General features: G+C 37.1%; 1 protein-coding gene across 4 annotated transcripts in view; it reads right to left on the reverse strand.

Moving 5' to 3' along the window:
- LOC139444402 (1-phosphatidylinositol 4,5-bisphosphate phosphodiesterase beta-4-like) overlaps positions 1 to 15,488 on the reverse strand; it is a 108,500-nt gene that overhangs the window by 61,805 nt on the left and 31,207 nt on the right. For all 4 annotated transcript variants that reach the window (XM_071225373.1, XM_071225372.1, XM_071225370.1 and 1 more), the window contains exons 2-4: positions 7,755 to 7,879; positions 6,711 to 6,791; positions 2,551 to 2,616 (exon numbers count right to left, since the gene is read on the reverse strand). In XM_071225373.1, coding sequence (XP_071081474.1) covers positions 2,551 to 2,616; positions 6,711 to 6,791; positions 7,755 to 7,838 — 231 coding nt within the window. In that variant the 5' untranslated portion in view covers positions 7,839 to 7,879. The remainder of the gene's footprint in view (positions 1 to 2,550; positions 2,617 to 6,710; positions 6,792 to 7,754; positions 7,880 to 15,488) is intronic.

Here is a 15,488-nt window from a genome sequence, read left to right on the forward strand (position 1 = left end):
ACAGCATTTCATTCACATCATGGCTTGCCAGCCCAAAGTGATGCAGGTCTCAGACATTTATCTCTCTGGTGAACCCTACAGCACAAGTATGGGGATGACAAACCCACAAACTTTATCCGGGCAATCTGTGATTCGAACCCATGATCAAGGTTGCTGTCACGTTGCTGCAGGGATGGAACTCTGCAGACTTGAATCAAATTTGCTGGGACTGCCAATTTGACGAAGCTTAGTCCCACTTAAAACTTGACAAAAACTGCATGAACCCCTGGTTAACATTAAACAAAGTGATCTTTATACCTGCCTTTCAATGTATGGCAGTCATAGCAGTACATTTTTGTAAATGTGAAACAGAATTAGGGCTACTTCAACCGAATCATTCCCATTGTGTTTATTTTCTCTATCTACAACCAAGTTCCAAGTGAGGTTCCACAAAGCTTTGATGAAATGTTTTATCAGGCTTATACATAATGATAAATAGCTTTGTTTTCACATTATTTAACAACATGTTACTGAGGCCAGACTACCCATTTTTTAGTTCAGTGGATACTCTGCCCTTATGGAATAAAATAGTATTATGCTGGATTTCAACTGAGAGTATACATGCATATTGAAGAATATGACACGATCATAATGCTCTAGTGGTTGCATAAAACATTCTGTTTGATCTTATAAATACAGACACCGAGCAAAGCTTTATAATCAACAGGAATTTTCAAATTAATATCCTAAATTCTGAGGTATTAGTAGGGGTGACAATCGGCTCCATCAATATTGCAAGTGTGATGTGATGGTCAAAAAACACAACTGAGATGCTACTGTTATAATGTCACAACTATGGCAATAATAGTATTATGTCAGTAAAGAAACGCTCACCTGAGCAGTTACTGCAAAATTTTGTGAATGTAACTTTTTGGAAACTGATACAGTAATAAAACATGAATCGATATATGGGTAGGGGTATCATGTATCAGATTGTCAGTGTAAATTTCCAATGCATCAATACATCAGTGAAACGTGACACCCTATCTTTTGAACCTTAACAAATGCATTCAGAAGCAAATAATCAGAAGATAGTAGGGATGGATGATCAATTACTGTGTTGCAATTGTACAACATTTTGGTGTAGATTGTGAAGTCAAATGACCATATGGTATAAACAACTTCTTTAATACAATGCATTGTAGCATGCTGATAACATTTTTAGAAACAGTGTTACAACTTGAACAACCAAAAGAGTTGATTACATATACATCAGGTACATGTATACTCAAATTAGTTTCATATTTAAATTTGTGAAATAAACCTTTTATGACAAGAATAAGTGTTATCACTGTAATCATGACAATTCACATTTTCTTATGTATAATACATGTTATTTATAGAAAATACAGCTATGTGAAGAAACCCTGTGAAATATCAAACATAATCATTATAATTATATTTTTTATTTTGATAAGTTATAATTGTCAAAAAAGATAGGAGAATAATGACATGTCAGTTAGTCATTTGTGTTATAATCATGAATGTAGATTTCTTTTAATCTTTGCACTTACAAATTAATAAAGTACTGAAGTTAGGCATTGCAGGGCTGAGATTGGTTCATTTTCGTGGACATTGATATAGTCCTTAAGACACAGGTACCGACTCAAGGTACAGAAGAATGTCCTATTAACATTTGCAAAAATCATGAAAATGTCCTGCCAACATTTGTCTCCAGCAATGTCATTGCATTGTTCATTGAATCACTGGAGGTGCAATATTCATGATCATAAATACAATTAAAGTTGCCAATTACCTTGTCTTGTGACATAATTATCACCATAGTTATAGTTTCCTCAACACTTGAACAAAGTTTGTTCACATACGATCAATTTCTGACATCAAATTTAATTTGTATGCAGTCTTGATAATCACCCCTTTGATGCCATGAAAAATGAAGAAACAAATTGTACTTTTGCTAAATATTTACTTTGTATATTCCAAACAAGAGGTAATGCATGATACTTTTATTTATACATTTTCATGTGATATGGGTCATATGGCCTTGAATACAATAAACATGTTGAATCTTGATGCTATGAACAGTTTGTTTACAAAAACAATATTTGAACAATCAAAAGCCTCCAGTCCCACATTTCCTTAAACTTTGGATAAAAATCGCCACTCATTTATTGTGTCCTGTATGTAATATCTACTCAATGAAAACAGTCTTTTTGTTGTAAAATATTTTTTCCTCTTAAATCCACCTTTCTTTGGCTATTTAATCCCATTTACAGAAACTCTTTCCTCCATAACAATATGGGGTGACACTTTTGTTATGGTGAAGAAATAGCCACACCACAGTTATTTCCTCCAATATGTACAGTTCTGCAAGCTGTGCAACATAACAATGTGCCGACGTCACTGTTGTGATGAAAATAGATGGGGTACAGAGTTAGGTTGAGAACTGTAGCATGTAATCAGTTTAGTCTCCGGAAAGAGTAGAAGCTAATCAAGTCTGTGAGTACCAGCAAAGATGGACGGAAGGTGAAATCAATGGAAGAAACTCACGTTGATCTTGGGAGCCAGCCCTAGGCGGATGTCATTCACTTGAGAACATTCCAAGACTTGGCCCTCCTGCAAATATAACAAACAACATAAGAGTCATAAGAGCCAATTAGGAAATGCTGTTATCAGAGTCACATAGAACATCAGGGTCAAACTAAAATGGGCTTCGCACATTGTACCCATGTGCAGTCAGTGCAAAAATCATATTTCTACAAGTCCAAACTTGTATTTTGGCTTTATTTTCAGTATTAGTCTTAGTATATGGACAATCTGATCTTACTAGACTATTAGAAATTTTACTAGACAGGGACTTCGGATTAGCGGATAATGTCACAGAATGCATGTGGGCCTTTCGCGGGATGAGCAAACGCTTTAATCACTAGGCTACCCTACCATCCTTCTTTTACTAAATATGTTGTTAAGACATAATATTAACGGGGCCAAAGAAAACCGAGTGAAATCTGCTGGATCAACAACTCATGGGTTGATTCAGCAAAACTGACACTGAATTACTTTTCAAGAAGCATCGTGTACGATGTGCAAAGTACTTTTACCTTGTTTCTTCAGCCATTGTTGTAACATAAGTGTCAAGGATGCAGTATGCACACATTACATAAATACGCACAGAGAAGGAATGTACTGCATACTAAGTATCCATTACCAGATCACAGAATGTCTTTGTAAATAAGTACCACAGGAATAGAAACCTGCTTTTAATGGATGAATTACACCTCAATGAGGATATACTAAACTTGATTTTTGTCTTCAGACATATTATGATCTGGAACTCGTGGTCATTGTTTATCGAACAATAAAACACTGCATGGAGAATAAACAATCAGGGGTACAGTCTTTTATTTCTTATATGAGATAATGAGATATCAATATTATATACAGCTTCTTTATCGATGTTACTGAAATGTACAAGTTTCTAAAAATATTTACCCATGTTTAAATAATGATGACTCCCTAAATAATTTGAACTTTGACACATTACCCATTGTATTATTCAAGTTGCCCAGCTACATCTATGAGGAATAACTCATTTGTGTGACACGCTCTCTAAAAAATAACCTTGTTCAATTTACAAAGCCATCAAGGTACGAGCGCATATTCGAATCTCCAGAAATGACATGCTAGAACAATGTTTTATCGAGAAATAAACCACGCTTCATTCTTACTTGTTCTTTGAAATTTTTCGCATAGCTATCTGATATATACTGATACACTATCCAAATTCCCTGATGATCTGTATAATAACATAACCATAAACAAAGACAAAAACATACAACAGCCTACTTTATGTTAACATAATCACCTCCATCTGAAATTATGTGTGAACAAACCATGGTAGTGTATTAACTGAAAATTATTCTTTAAATCAAATCCTGAAAAGTTCCCAATACTTTCTTTCCACAGATGTCGAAATTCCCATAATTCAAATCAGTCATTCACGACATTGAAGTGTCATATCTAATACCTCTCGGTGTAACATGTCTGAACAGCCTTCAGTAAATCAGGTGGAACTGCAAATGTGAAGGGTTAATGTAGGAAGGAACATACCATTACGTAAAGTACACTCTTCTTATAAGGTTCAAACAATTAATACAGGTTAACAGCAATAGAAACTGTTTCAGTCCACTAATCCTTACAATGATAACATACAGAAAATCCCTTAAAAATGGCAAATTTCTACTCGTCCTCATGACAACTTAACTATTGGGCAGTTTGGAAAGGACTATAGGAACAGTGCCAATTTCTGTTTTTTTACATAAATACCACTAGATTTTTTATCTTTTTACTGATCTTCATGACCAATGGTATATTAAAACACAAATATGTATATGCACTTATTGTCTGGTACGACAAATTGTAGGATAGGCATTACTTAGAAGTTGACAGATGACAAAGAAGACAGAATTTACAGCTAACAATTTGGTAGGATTTACCTCGCTACCTATAAACACAACTTTGCGAACAGGGAGGGGGTAACTGTCATCCATGCATGCAGCAATGAACAACCTACAAGTGGGGGCCCCAGAGGTGTGAAGCTTGGATGTGTTATGAACTGGACCACGCCAATAAACACTGCCTTGATCAGGGACAGAGCTGGCTGTGGAAGTGTATCACGAGACATTTCTATACACATGAAGCAAAGTTGTTTGTTGTCATATTCTTTGTTTTTGTGACATGCAGCAGTTCTTGATAATTCAAATAAGCTTCAACCTGTACTTTCTATGTTGTAAACCATTCATCCCTGCAGTGAAATGAACATGAAGCCATTTGATAAATAAGCTGACCAGACCAGAGAGCGAGGGTGTGGATCTGCAATACACACCTGATTGTATGTTGACTAAATGAATTAATTACCCGATAGCTTGCAGTGGGGCCAATTAAATTGTTAATATTGTATAACCTCAATCACAGGTTGGACATGTTGATATTTGAACAAGGAACCTGACTAATTTGATTGTGAGAATATTACAGGTCAACTGGTTTGTCAGGAAAAATCTGATTGTGAAAACCCATAACCAGCAGATGCTGAACTCCTAAGGGGCACAACACCGCACAGCAAATTGTGGCACCCTAGACCACTAGGGTTTCCAATTTATGTCCAATCTTAGAGACATTCCACATAAAACTGATAACACCTTGACTATAAATGATAAACTCTGGTTGACGTCTTACTGTGACAAAAACAAGAGGAAAAATGTTCCTCAATCAAAATGTCACGTAAAAATAAATGTGAGCAGTTTTCGCTGTGTATTGATTTGACAAGGCTCTTTTAAACAGAGCTGGCACTGTGTGATTCATCTGATAGTGGTATTGATCAATCTAATCTATATGAAAACATGCATCATGAATGCACTCATGACTGTGCACTTACTTAATCAATATCATACTCACCTCAAAGGACAGAAAATTGAAATTATCTTATTTCCACAGGTTAGAAATATCTATTCTATTAAATATGTCTCTAACCTACAGATTGCAATGGTATATGCAAAAATAAAAATATATGGCTCTGTAGGTCAACAGAATTTATTTATTTGTTCTACAAAATTATCTTAGTGAACTAAACATTAAAGAGAGACCTTCAGCTTAACACAAATACAAAGTTGTGTTATATTAATATAAAAAATCCTGAGTTATCAGTGTTCAAAATTTTGCTTTCAGGCTACTTTTAAGCAGTGATCATGACTTTAAAGGCCAGTAGTTAAAAAAATGAAGTTTACAGACCAAGTTAACTGAATGAGAGACTATGTTAACAGTATTTTGGTTTACCACTTCAGAGAAACCCATTATCATGTATATGGTGTGGATAAAAACAAGGATCATAAACAGGGCAAATCTTGGATACCAACTCTTGATCCTAGAATGACTAAGGGAGGAACCTTCACATTATGTCCTGGACCACTGGGCCACTCAAGCCCAAACAAAGAGGCCCCTTGGCTTACCTTAAAACCAGCTACTGTGAAAGACTTCTTTATGAGGCATTTAGAAGTTGAAATGCTAAGTAAGGATAAGATATATGGATGAACAACTTCTTAATTACAGTTAGGAGCAACATTTCGGTAGGTTCCTTCTTGATAACAGTGTTCGAACCTACACCGAAATGTCGCTCCTAATTGTAATAAAGAAGTTGTTCACCCATCTATCTTATCCTTACATAATACTGAGAAAAACCTAAGCACTAACATCAATGGTGAATTCTTAATGCCATTAACATATGTAAATTTCCTGTTGAAAAGGATCAAAAGGATTCAACTAGTTTCAAATTATTTGAATAATTAATGCTTCAAACAAAATCATAAAGAATTTCCTTTTTCCTCAAGTTTGACACTATTTGAGGCCTTATTTGATATATTCATGCTTAAATATTTAATTTTGATTTTAACACAAACATCCAAGCATGGGTTCAGTAGATTTCATTGCTTTTTGAAGATAGCTTTTAATGTTCAGAGAAGTCAAATATAGAACACTTAAAGGTAGCTTATTGACAAGATGCTGCCAACATCAAAGACTATAGGACTTTGTCATCAGATTAAATGCATGTTTGCATGGTCCCAGTTGGCTAAAAACACAGACAAACATTGATTTATTGACGTAAATGGGACAAAAATACATTTTTATACACAATTTATGGCTCTGAGTGTGCTCACCCTGCCATCACTCTTCCAGTAGATGAAGAAGCCATTCGTATCCACCTTGACTGTTGCATTGGGATCAAGAGTAGAGCACTCCTGCAATACAAACAAATCGACTTTAAGGCACAATAACTTGTTACATTTTCATCTAATTTTTCAAAAATGTGAGGTGGGAGACACATTTTTTTATATCTTTTACTGCTTTTAAAACTGATGCAGACAAAAGATGTTTATCACTAGGTGGACTCATGAACACAGGTATCATGCTGACAAATGAGAAATCTTTAATTTGATCCCTGACGAGCAAATCCTCTGCAGAAGTTGTACAGCCAAAACATCCCATTCCCTTCGAGGACACTTGTTTTCAGTCCACATCAGAGTGAGTTACTTTGCAAATGTTGTTTCGGGTAGCAGTCAGCAATATCAAAGTCTTGGACATAGAATCCAATGGTTAATGAGAGCAAACAGAAGGATCACAGCCTGTAAAGACATTACGAGCACCTGATCATGTCAGTCAACCCTTGCCATGACCCTTCTAAAGTGTGAGTGAGTTGGATTTATTGCCACTTAGAACAGTTTTCTAGTTATATCACAGCATGTCACCTTTATGTGGGGGGAAAGCCCGAAGTAATGCATGTCTTAGATGTTTACCACTTCAGTGAAACTTATGAGCATGGACATGATACTGACCAACCAAGAAACATAAACAAGGCGAACAGTGATTCAAACCAAAGATCACAGGTTTCTGACCTGTGCAAGAGACGTAACTCTGCATAGCAAATTCCAGCACCTTACACAACTGGGCCACCCCTTCCCCCACACCCCATCCCAGTCCCCAGCCCCTACCCTATTCTAAAGACAAGCATGAGGTAATATGAATCTGTTAACAATTCCATGGCCTTGGGCTTGACCGTCCTTAAACATGTTGACTTTGACAACACTGAAATATCTTTTAACATGCTTTGGCCACTTCGAAATATTTTTGAAAAGCTATCATTTCACATCAACCATTCTAAACACTGAAATTAAGTACATTTACGATATCAGGTATCACTGTACCTCATCCCAGCAGTCGAATGTCTCGCCATTCTGCAGGGCCTCAGGCACAGGGATGCACCAGCTGAACTCAAACGGCTTGGCCATCAGTCTGACAGCACGTGCCCCAGGAGCTTCTCCCTAGCACCCTGCAAACAATACATATTATTAGTCATGGTCTTAATATATACATACTAACACACATAACCTATTGAGGACTTCTTCTATGGTTCTTGTGAGAGGCGACTAATGGGGTCGGGTTGTCGGGCTCACTGACTTGGTTGATGCATGTCACTGTATCCCAATTGCAAAGATCGATGCTCATGATGTCGATCACTGGATTGTCTGGTCCAGACTGATGATGATGATGATGATGATATCGTGAATGTTTTTTTCAACGTGATCTAGAAGCAGGAGAAGAAACATTGGTGTCTTCGATCACTGATGGGGGGAAAGTTTCAGTTTCATTAGACCATCGGCATGACAGGCCAGCCAGATCAACAAAAACCTTTGCCAGACTTAAGTTTGTCTTTACATGGTTAACAAAGTTTGATAAATAATATTTCAGATGTAAGCAATGACTTTGACCTTCATAGATATGAAAATGAAATGAGAAGAATTTGTTGAAAGGACATTGGAAATTATGTACATATCATGCATATTGAGTCTTGTAGTTGTACCATGCCCTATATTCATATATGGTAGTACAACCTCCTGAAGTTGTTTGTAAACAAACAAAAGGGCATTACTAAAGTCAACATATCAAATATGCAGATTTTAATACTTAAGCGCACATTTAGTCCCAAATGCTTGACCAAATTAAAATTTGAAAAACGGAAATAGCGTAAAACAGACGATAAAAAATGACACTCCAAATTAGTGCCCAGTCTGCCCACTTCCGCCTCAGATTTATAAATCACATTACAGGGTTTTTAAGTCTTCTCATAAATTTGATTGCAAAGTCTTCAACTTATATAACGAGTAAAAACATAGAAGATGCCTTCAGTTGTCTCACTCTACTCAGGTGATAAATCCCTGACAGGCATTCATTTTACATTCATTCATTGCGTTTATTGTACCCAAACAGGATGTTCATCATGAAACCTAATCATCAATATTAACTGTTCTGTTAATTATTCACAATGTCGAGATCAAAGGTTGTTTCAGTGTTGATATTTTTAAAGGATTAACAGAAATCCACACCTTTTGATTGGCGTTAGAGCTGTGGCTGACCAATTTCTTACGTATCCGTGTAGCTGTTAAGCAATATAAGACAGATTATATACTAGATGGAAGCTGCAACCAAGTCTACATGTCAGCCAATGAAGACATATTGCTTTTGAATGTTGGACTCTATTAGTTGTCCACCGGTCCATCCTTAGAAAACCTTCAAAAGTGATACATGCCACATATATACCTAATTCTACCTCCAGTCCATTACAATTCACATGCCTTGTGGCAACCACATATAATCAAGATAAAAAATTTGTCATGTTACATTTCCAGTTTGCCTTCAAGAGCGGAAATAACAAAACAAAACATTTGAATCTTGTGGTAAGATGATACTACACTGTGTAGTATGCACACTCTGTATCTGTGCCTTTTATCTTTTCATACAACAAACATTTGAATTGAAAAGAAAATACTTTCGTTAATATGGTCAAAGAGAAACCAGTCAGGATATCTCAATAATATCTCATGGACCTGTGAAGATTCCGGTTAGGATAGATTTACCCATGCTTGTCGGAAAAGGCCACTATGCTTGTCGTACGCCGCGACTAACAGGACCGGGGAGTCAGACTCCCTGACTTGGTTGATGCATGTCATTGTATCCCAATTGGGCAGATCGATGCTTATGATGTCAATCACTGGATTGTCTGTTCCAGACTTGATTATTTACAGACTGCCATCATATAGCTGGAATATTGCTTTGTGTGGTGTTAAACAACAAACAAACAAACCTCAGCATGCTTATAACACAATGTCAGGTCTATTGTCATCACAAGTCCAGAAAGATGCAGGATGTAGTAATAATAATAATAATAAGTTTCTATGTACAACATGCAAAAGTTTGTATTGGTCATAAGTGATACAATGATCCATCTTTACAAGTGTTCGTTAAAAGTTAATGATTGAAGGGAGTCCCTCGATTAACAGTTTAAAGGGGCACTGATCTAACGCCATTCCCCGGACTGGTTGTTGCCTTTGTTATTGTTTTTTCCCCCGTGAGTACCCGGATGATACGCAAGGCAACTGAGCGTGACCAGAGACTGGGCTACCGTCTGCAAGGACAGCTAAATAAACTTGGAGGCTGGAGGCAATATTTGTTTTACGAATTTTTGCATAAACACTGATTGGTTAACTGTGATCTATAAAGAATCGACAAAGGGCGCATGTTAAATAATTTCTTCAGCCTAAACAAACAGACAAAAAGAACGGCGGAGCTCATCGGAAGTCGTCATTTGGAAATACCCCAGATGGTTATAGTTTAATACTAAAAAAAAGTATCCATGCAGTGAAAGCATTTTCCGATTTCGGATTGTGTAATACGATTACTACTCCCTTGTTGTCATACACGTTTTCTCGTATAACCCTACACTTGTGTATTTGTCGTCATTCACTTGATGCTCAGTTAATGAATTTATTACAGGTACAATTAGTGGTAGCACCACTTAGATTACCTGACAAAGGTTCTCATTTGGCATTTATTGTGTCTGGGGTAATTATTCAATCTAAATCCAGGTTTGAAGTGAGGTTATGTAATATGCACGTGGCAGCCCAGCAAGAGATGAATGATCAGTTGATTTACTTTTTTTTGTAAATCAACGGATCGTTCCTAGTCATCAAAGGATTAACAGAAAATACGTTGATTGATTAACCACTGTTATCTTGCACAGTGGATATGTCAAAAGTGAGTGTTTACATGTCTAGGTTTACTAAAACAAAGGGAATATACTCATATCATGGCGTGAAGTGCCGATGTAAAAACAACATACAATTTGTTCAAAGGGTTAACTGATAATACGTTGATTGGTTGCTCATTGTTATCAAACTCAATGGATTTTTTAGGAACCGTCGACGTAATGAAAATAGTTGTCACGTGGCCTTTCTCAGCCGATCCTTGAGACTTGACACCCGAAACGATATATATCTTTTAGAATATTTGATAGTTACAGAGACACGTGACATCGAATAAGTTATTTTGTATAGCTGCAGACGAGTGGGATATTATTCCTTTGTGTGGATATTCACGGATACATTCCTCGAATAAGGAAGCTGCCTATTTATACACATAAATTTGGTAAGTTGTAATTATGGTATTTGCATTTTGTTTTCCTACATTTGAACCGATTCGTTCTTGTTTTTCTACGTCTTGGTTGGGAAATTCTTCAATGCGCGATAGACGTTGTTTTCACAGGTCATTTCCTTTGTAAGCGTGTATAGATTACCGTCAATTTGTAAAATGTGATTCTCTCAGGCAATTTTTAAAATGTGTAAATATTTCAGTCATTTTGACTAAAAAATCTGTCCAGATTGATTAAGACGATCAAAAGGGCCTACAAACATCACAACAGATTATTATGTAGGATTAGAAGCCAAACAACATAGAAATGTACTTTTCAACGTAACATTTTCAGTCTCTTGGTGATGACATTAAACATCAAAATGTTTGGAATTCGTTATCATAATAATACAGATGGAAATGTTTTTCAGTCACTTTGTAAAATAACTGAATATTTAGACGTTTAATAACTATGTTACACATTTTGACAGTAAAAAAATATACACACTATAAAAAAAGCAATGCTCAGGTGAAATATTTACTTTGTGTTGCAAGTCAAAATAGTGTAAACGAAAATCGCAAAATTACCAAGCCAGTGATTTATCAAAACTTCGTCACCATTACCGATGCTACCCACAAAGATGCCTACATTTCCTTATTATCTCGAAAACTGTATTTCATTTTGTTGATCAATGTGACCATACGCTCTTATTACTACCGGTATCCATAAAAGTGACTAATGCGCTTACGAATGGCGCAACAGAGGTCGCGAGCTAGTCTAGATTTCTGCTCTACATCCGGGTACTCTCTGGGAAAAAACAATAACAAAGGCAACAACCAGTCCCGGGGAATTGCGTTAGATCAGTGCCCCTTTAACACCATATGATAGGAGACCTTGAACATGTTGAACAACCATGGTTTACCTTAATATCAAATACTGTGAACTTTCACTTACAATTTACTGATTACCTTGTTCAAGTGTGATGCTAAATTATCAAGAAAACCCAAGGAAGATAGACATGGCCCTCTGATGACATGACACTCTGACAGAACATAAATCAATAACATGATTCGTCTACCAGTATAATCATGTTTACCATCTATCATGTTTATTGTGTGCTAATTATTTGATGACTAAATATTTCCCTTTGAAGGAACATTAGCCAATCAATTATATGAGCAATCATAGCAGCTTCATACATTAATCACTATGATTGCGAATTGTTTGTGTACACAATTAGGCCAACACAACCCAGGAAGTAGGCCAAACACCAAGTCCTCTTGCTTGTCTGTGTGGACAGATGTAGGTTGGGTGTAGGTTAGGTGTATGTTGGAGCCTTCTTACATAATATGTTTCCTGGGGAGCCATTTGGCTTCTGCATGCAAAAACAGAATCCAAAATGCTTTTTCCTAGGAGCCAAAACAACAGACAGTTTAAAATTAAATATTTTAGGCCTGTTTGAGTGCTGAACAAGAGTTTTTCCCCTGAAATTGCAGGTGCCATTTAACAAATCAGTACTTCCTGCAAAGGATGGATTAATTGAACAAAAAGCACTTGTCATTACATTAAGACCTAACCATTCCAACTCTTTTTAGCCGCGTCTCATGAAAGTTGTGGGGGGTGTTTGTTAGTCTTCTGTAAACTATATTTGGAGCTACCATAATTTCTTGAGTATGGAAACAGGTCCATGTAGGTAATATTATATCCTAGAAACATGAAGATGAGGCTGAGTTTGTTAAATAAAATACAGCTGTGTAGAAGGGTGTGTGCATAATACACGCCTACAACATGTACAATAAGATTGATATTTTTTCCCCAAAGAAAAGACATTACCATGAGCATGTAACACCGGAGGTGAACAAATCTGGATGCAAGTTAATCCCGTTATTACACTTTCAGTTATAAATGATCATGTATGTCTGGAGTTATGTTTGTAACCTAAGTTTCATTATTTACATTAATCTCTGGAAAATGAAGAAATCAGACTCACAAACTCACATTTATATGCACAAACAATAATCATGTGTAGGATAGGTGTAGTACAGGTGTAGAGCATGTGTAGTCCAGGTGTAAGACAGGTGTATGATAAGGGGTAGTACAGGTGTAGGACATGTGTAGTACAGGGGTAGGATAGATGTAGCAGTACATGTGTAGTGCATGTTGAGTACATGTGTAAGATAGGTGTGGGATAGGTGTAGGATAGGTGTGGGATAGGTGTACTACAGCAGTAGGATAGGTGTGGGATACGTGTAGTACATGTGTAGTACAGGTGTAGGATAGGTGTGGGATAGGTGTAAAGGTTTAGTACAGGATAGGTGTCGTACAGGTGTGGGATAGGTGTGGTACAGGTGTGGGATAGGTGTAGTACAGGTGTGGGATAGGTGTGGTACAGGTGTGGGATAGGTTTAGCATATGTCTGGTACAGGTGTAGTTTCTTTTGTTTGTTTGTTGTTTAATGCCCCACTAAGCAATATTCCAGCTATATGACGGCTGTCTATAAATAATTGAGTCTGGACCAGACAATCCAGTGATTGACATCATGAGCATCGATCTACGCAATTGGGATACCATGACATGCATCAACCAAGTCAGCGAGTCTGACCACCCAATCCCATTAGTCGCCTCTTTCGCAAGGCAAGCTTGGGTTGCTGAAGACCTATTCTAACCCGGACCTTCTCGGGTCTACAGGTGTGGGAATGAGTGTAGTACAGGTGTGGGAATGAGTGTACTACATGTGTGGGATAGGTGTAGTACAGGTGTGGGATAGGTGTAGTACAGGTGTAGTACATGTGTTGGATAGGTGCAGTACAGTGTAGTAGAGGTGTAGTGTAGGTGTAGTACAGGTGTAGTACATGTGTAGTACAGGTGTGGGGTAGGTGTAGGTTAAGTTAGGTTAGGTGTGGGATAAGTGTGGGATAGGTATGGGATAAGTATAGGTTAGATGTAGGATAGGTATTGGATAGGTATAGGTTAGGTATGGGCTAGATACAGGTTAGGTGTAGGTTGAGTAGGAGATAGGTATAGGTTAGGGACAGGTTAGGTGTGGGATAGGTATAAGTTATAGGTTATGGGATAGGCATAGGTTAGGTGTGGGCTAGGTATAGGTTAGTGTGGGCTAGGTACAGGTTAGGTGTGGGAAAGGTATTGGTTAGGTGTGGGAGAGGTATAGGTAAGGTGTGGGATAGGTGTGGGACAGGTGTGGGACAGGTATAGGTTAGGTTTGGGACAGGTATAGGTTAGGTTTGGGCTAGGAACAGGTTAGGTGTGGGATAGGTATGGGATAGATATAGGTAAGGTGTGGGAGAGGTGTGGGCTAGGTATAGGTTAAGCATAGGCTAGGTATAGGTTAGGCATGGGCTAGGTACAGGTTAGGCGTGGGATAGGTGTGAGATAGGTATAGGTTAGGTATGGGCTAGGTACAGGTTAGGTGTAGGTTCATTCCAACACCTGCCTCCAATGTAAATATTTATACTGGTAACAACTCATGCTAAGGCTTCCATGATTGATATAATCATGATATTACTTTAAAGTCAGGTCAGACCACCATTATTGATTTACTGACACTAACCTGACATAGCGTCCTGTTGGAGTAATGTGGTTATTATTGAGAGATGAAACAGACAAGAAATCAACAAATGCTTTCACCCAAGAATACTGTACAGCAGTGGCATGCCCCATCAAAGGCTTGAATAATTGCATTGAAGGTGTTGTTTATCTAATCAAATCATCATGATCATGTGGTAAACAATAAATATGGTCAACTGTTGACAACCTCAAACACTGTTATTTGCAGGAACACACCTAGATAATAATTAAGTTACAGTGCAATCCTTCTGCCAATCTGCAGAAGTAAGGAAAGTAAAACTTGACAATTGTATATGACATGTATGTTTTATTGTGACAGATCATAGGTTTTCTGACATCATACGTTTATGACCATGTTTATCGCGATTTCTCCCGCTTTGACAGGGGGTGTAGCTCATACAGACATTGTACATCAACTCAGATGATGGCTTGTTTTTAAGAGAAAGTTGTCTTTTATAAGTATATGAGATGTTTTCCAGTTGTTCATGTGATTAGAGAGAAAACTATGATAAAACAGGGATATATCATGTATATGGCAAGAATTGGCATACAATCATAACAGCTGTCAGGGTTACTTGTAATTATCATAAAGAAGAAGAAAATTGCTTTACTTGATGAAATACACCATTGCAATCATGTTAATACTCCTATAAAACATTGATGCTTCATGCAAATTCATCAACCATTCCTGAACAGATGCTTTGAACAATACATGTGTCATAGTTGTAAAATTGGTCATGTTTTCCTCAATATTTATGTAATAGTTAACTGTGGTAATAGTCTTTATTGTGTTATATTAAGTTAAATGTAAGGTGCTGTTTTCAATCAGTCTCACATGTGAAGGTCGCAGCTATCTAGAAAATTACATAACATCCTTGGAGCATGGTCA

Source organism: Haliotis cracherodii, unplaced genomic scaffold (assembly GCF_022045235.1).
Source record: "Haliotis cracherodii isolate W230 unplaced genomic scaffold, xgHalCrac1.p SCAF_5, whole genome shotgun sequence".
Lineage (NCBI taxonomy): Eukaryota > Metazoa > Mollusca > Gastropoda > Lepetellida > Haliotidae > Haliotis > Haliotis cracherodii.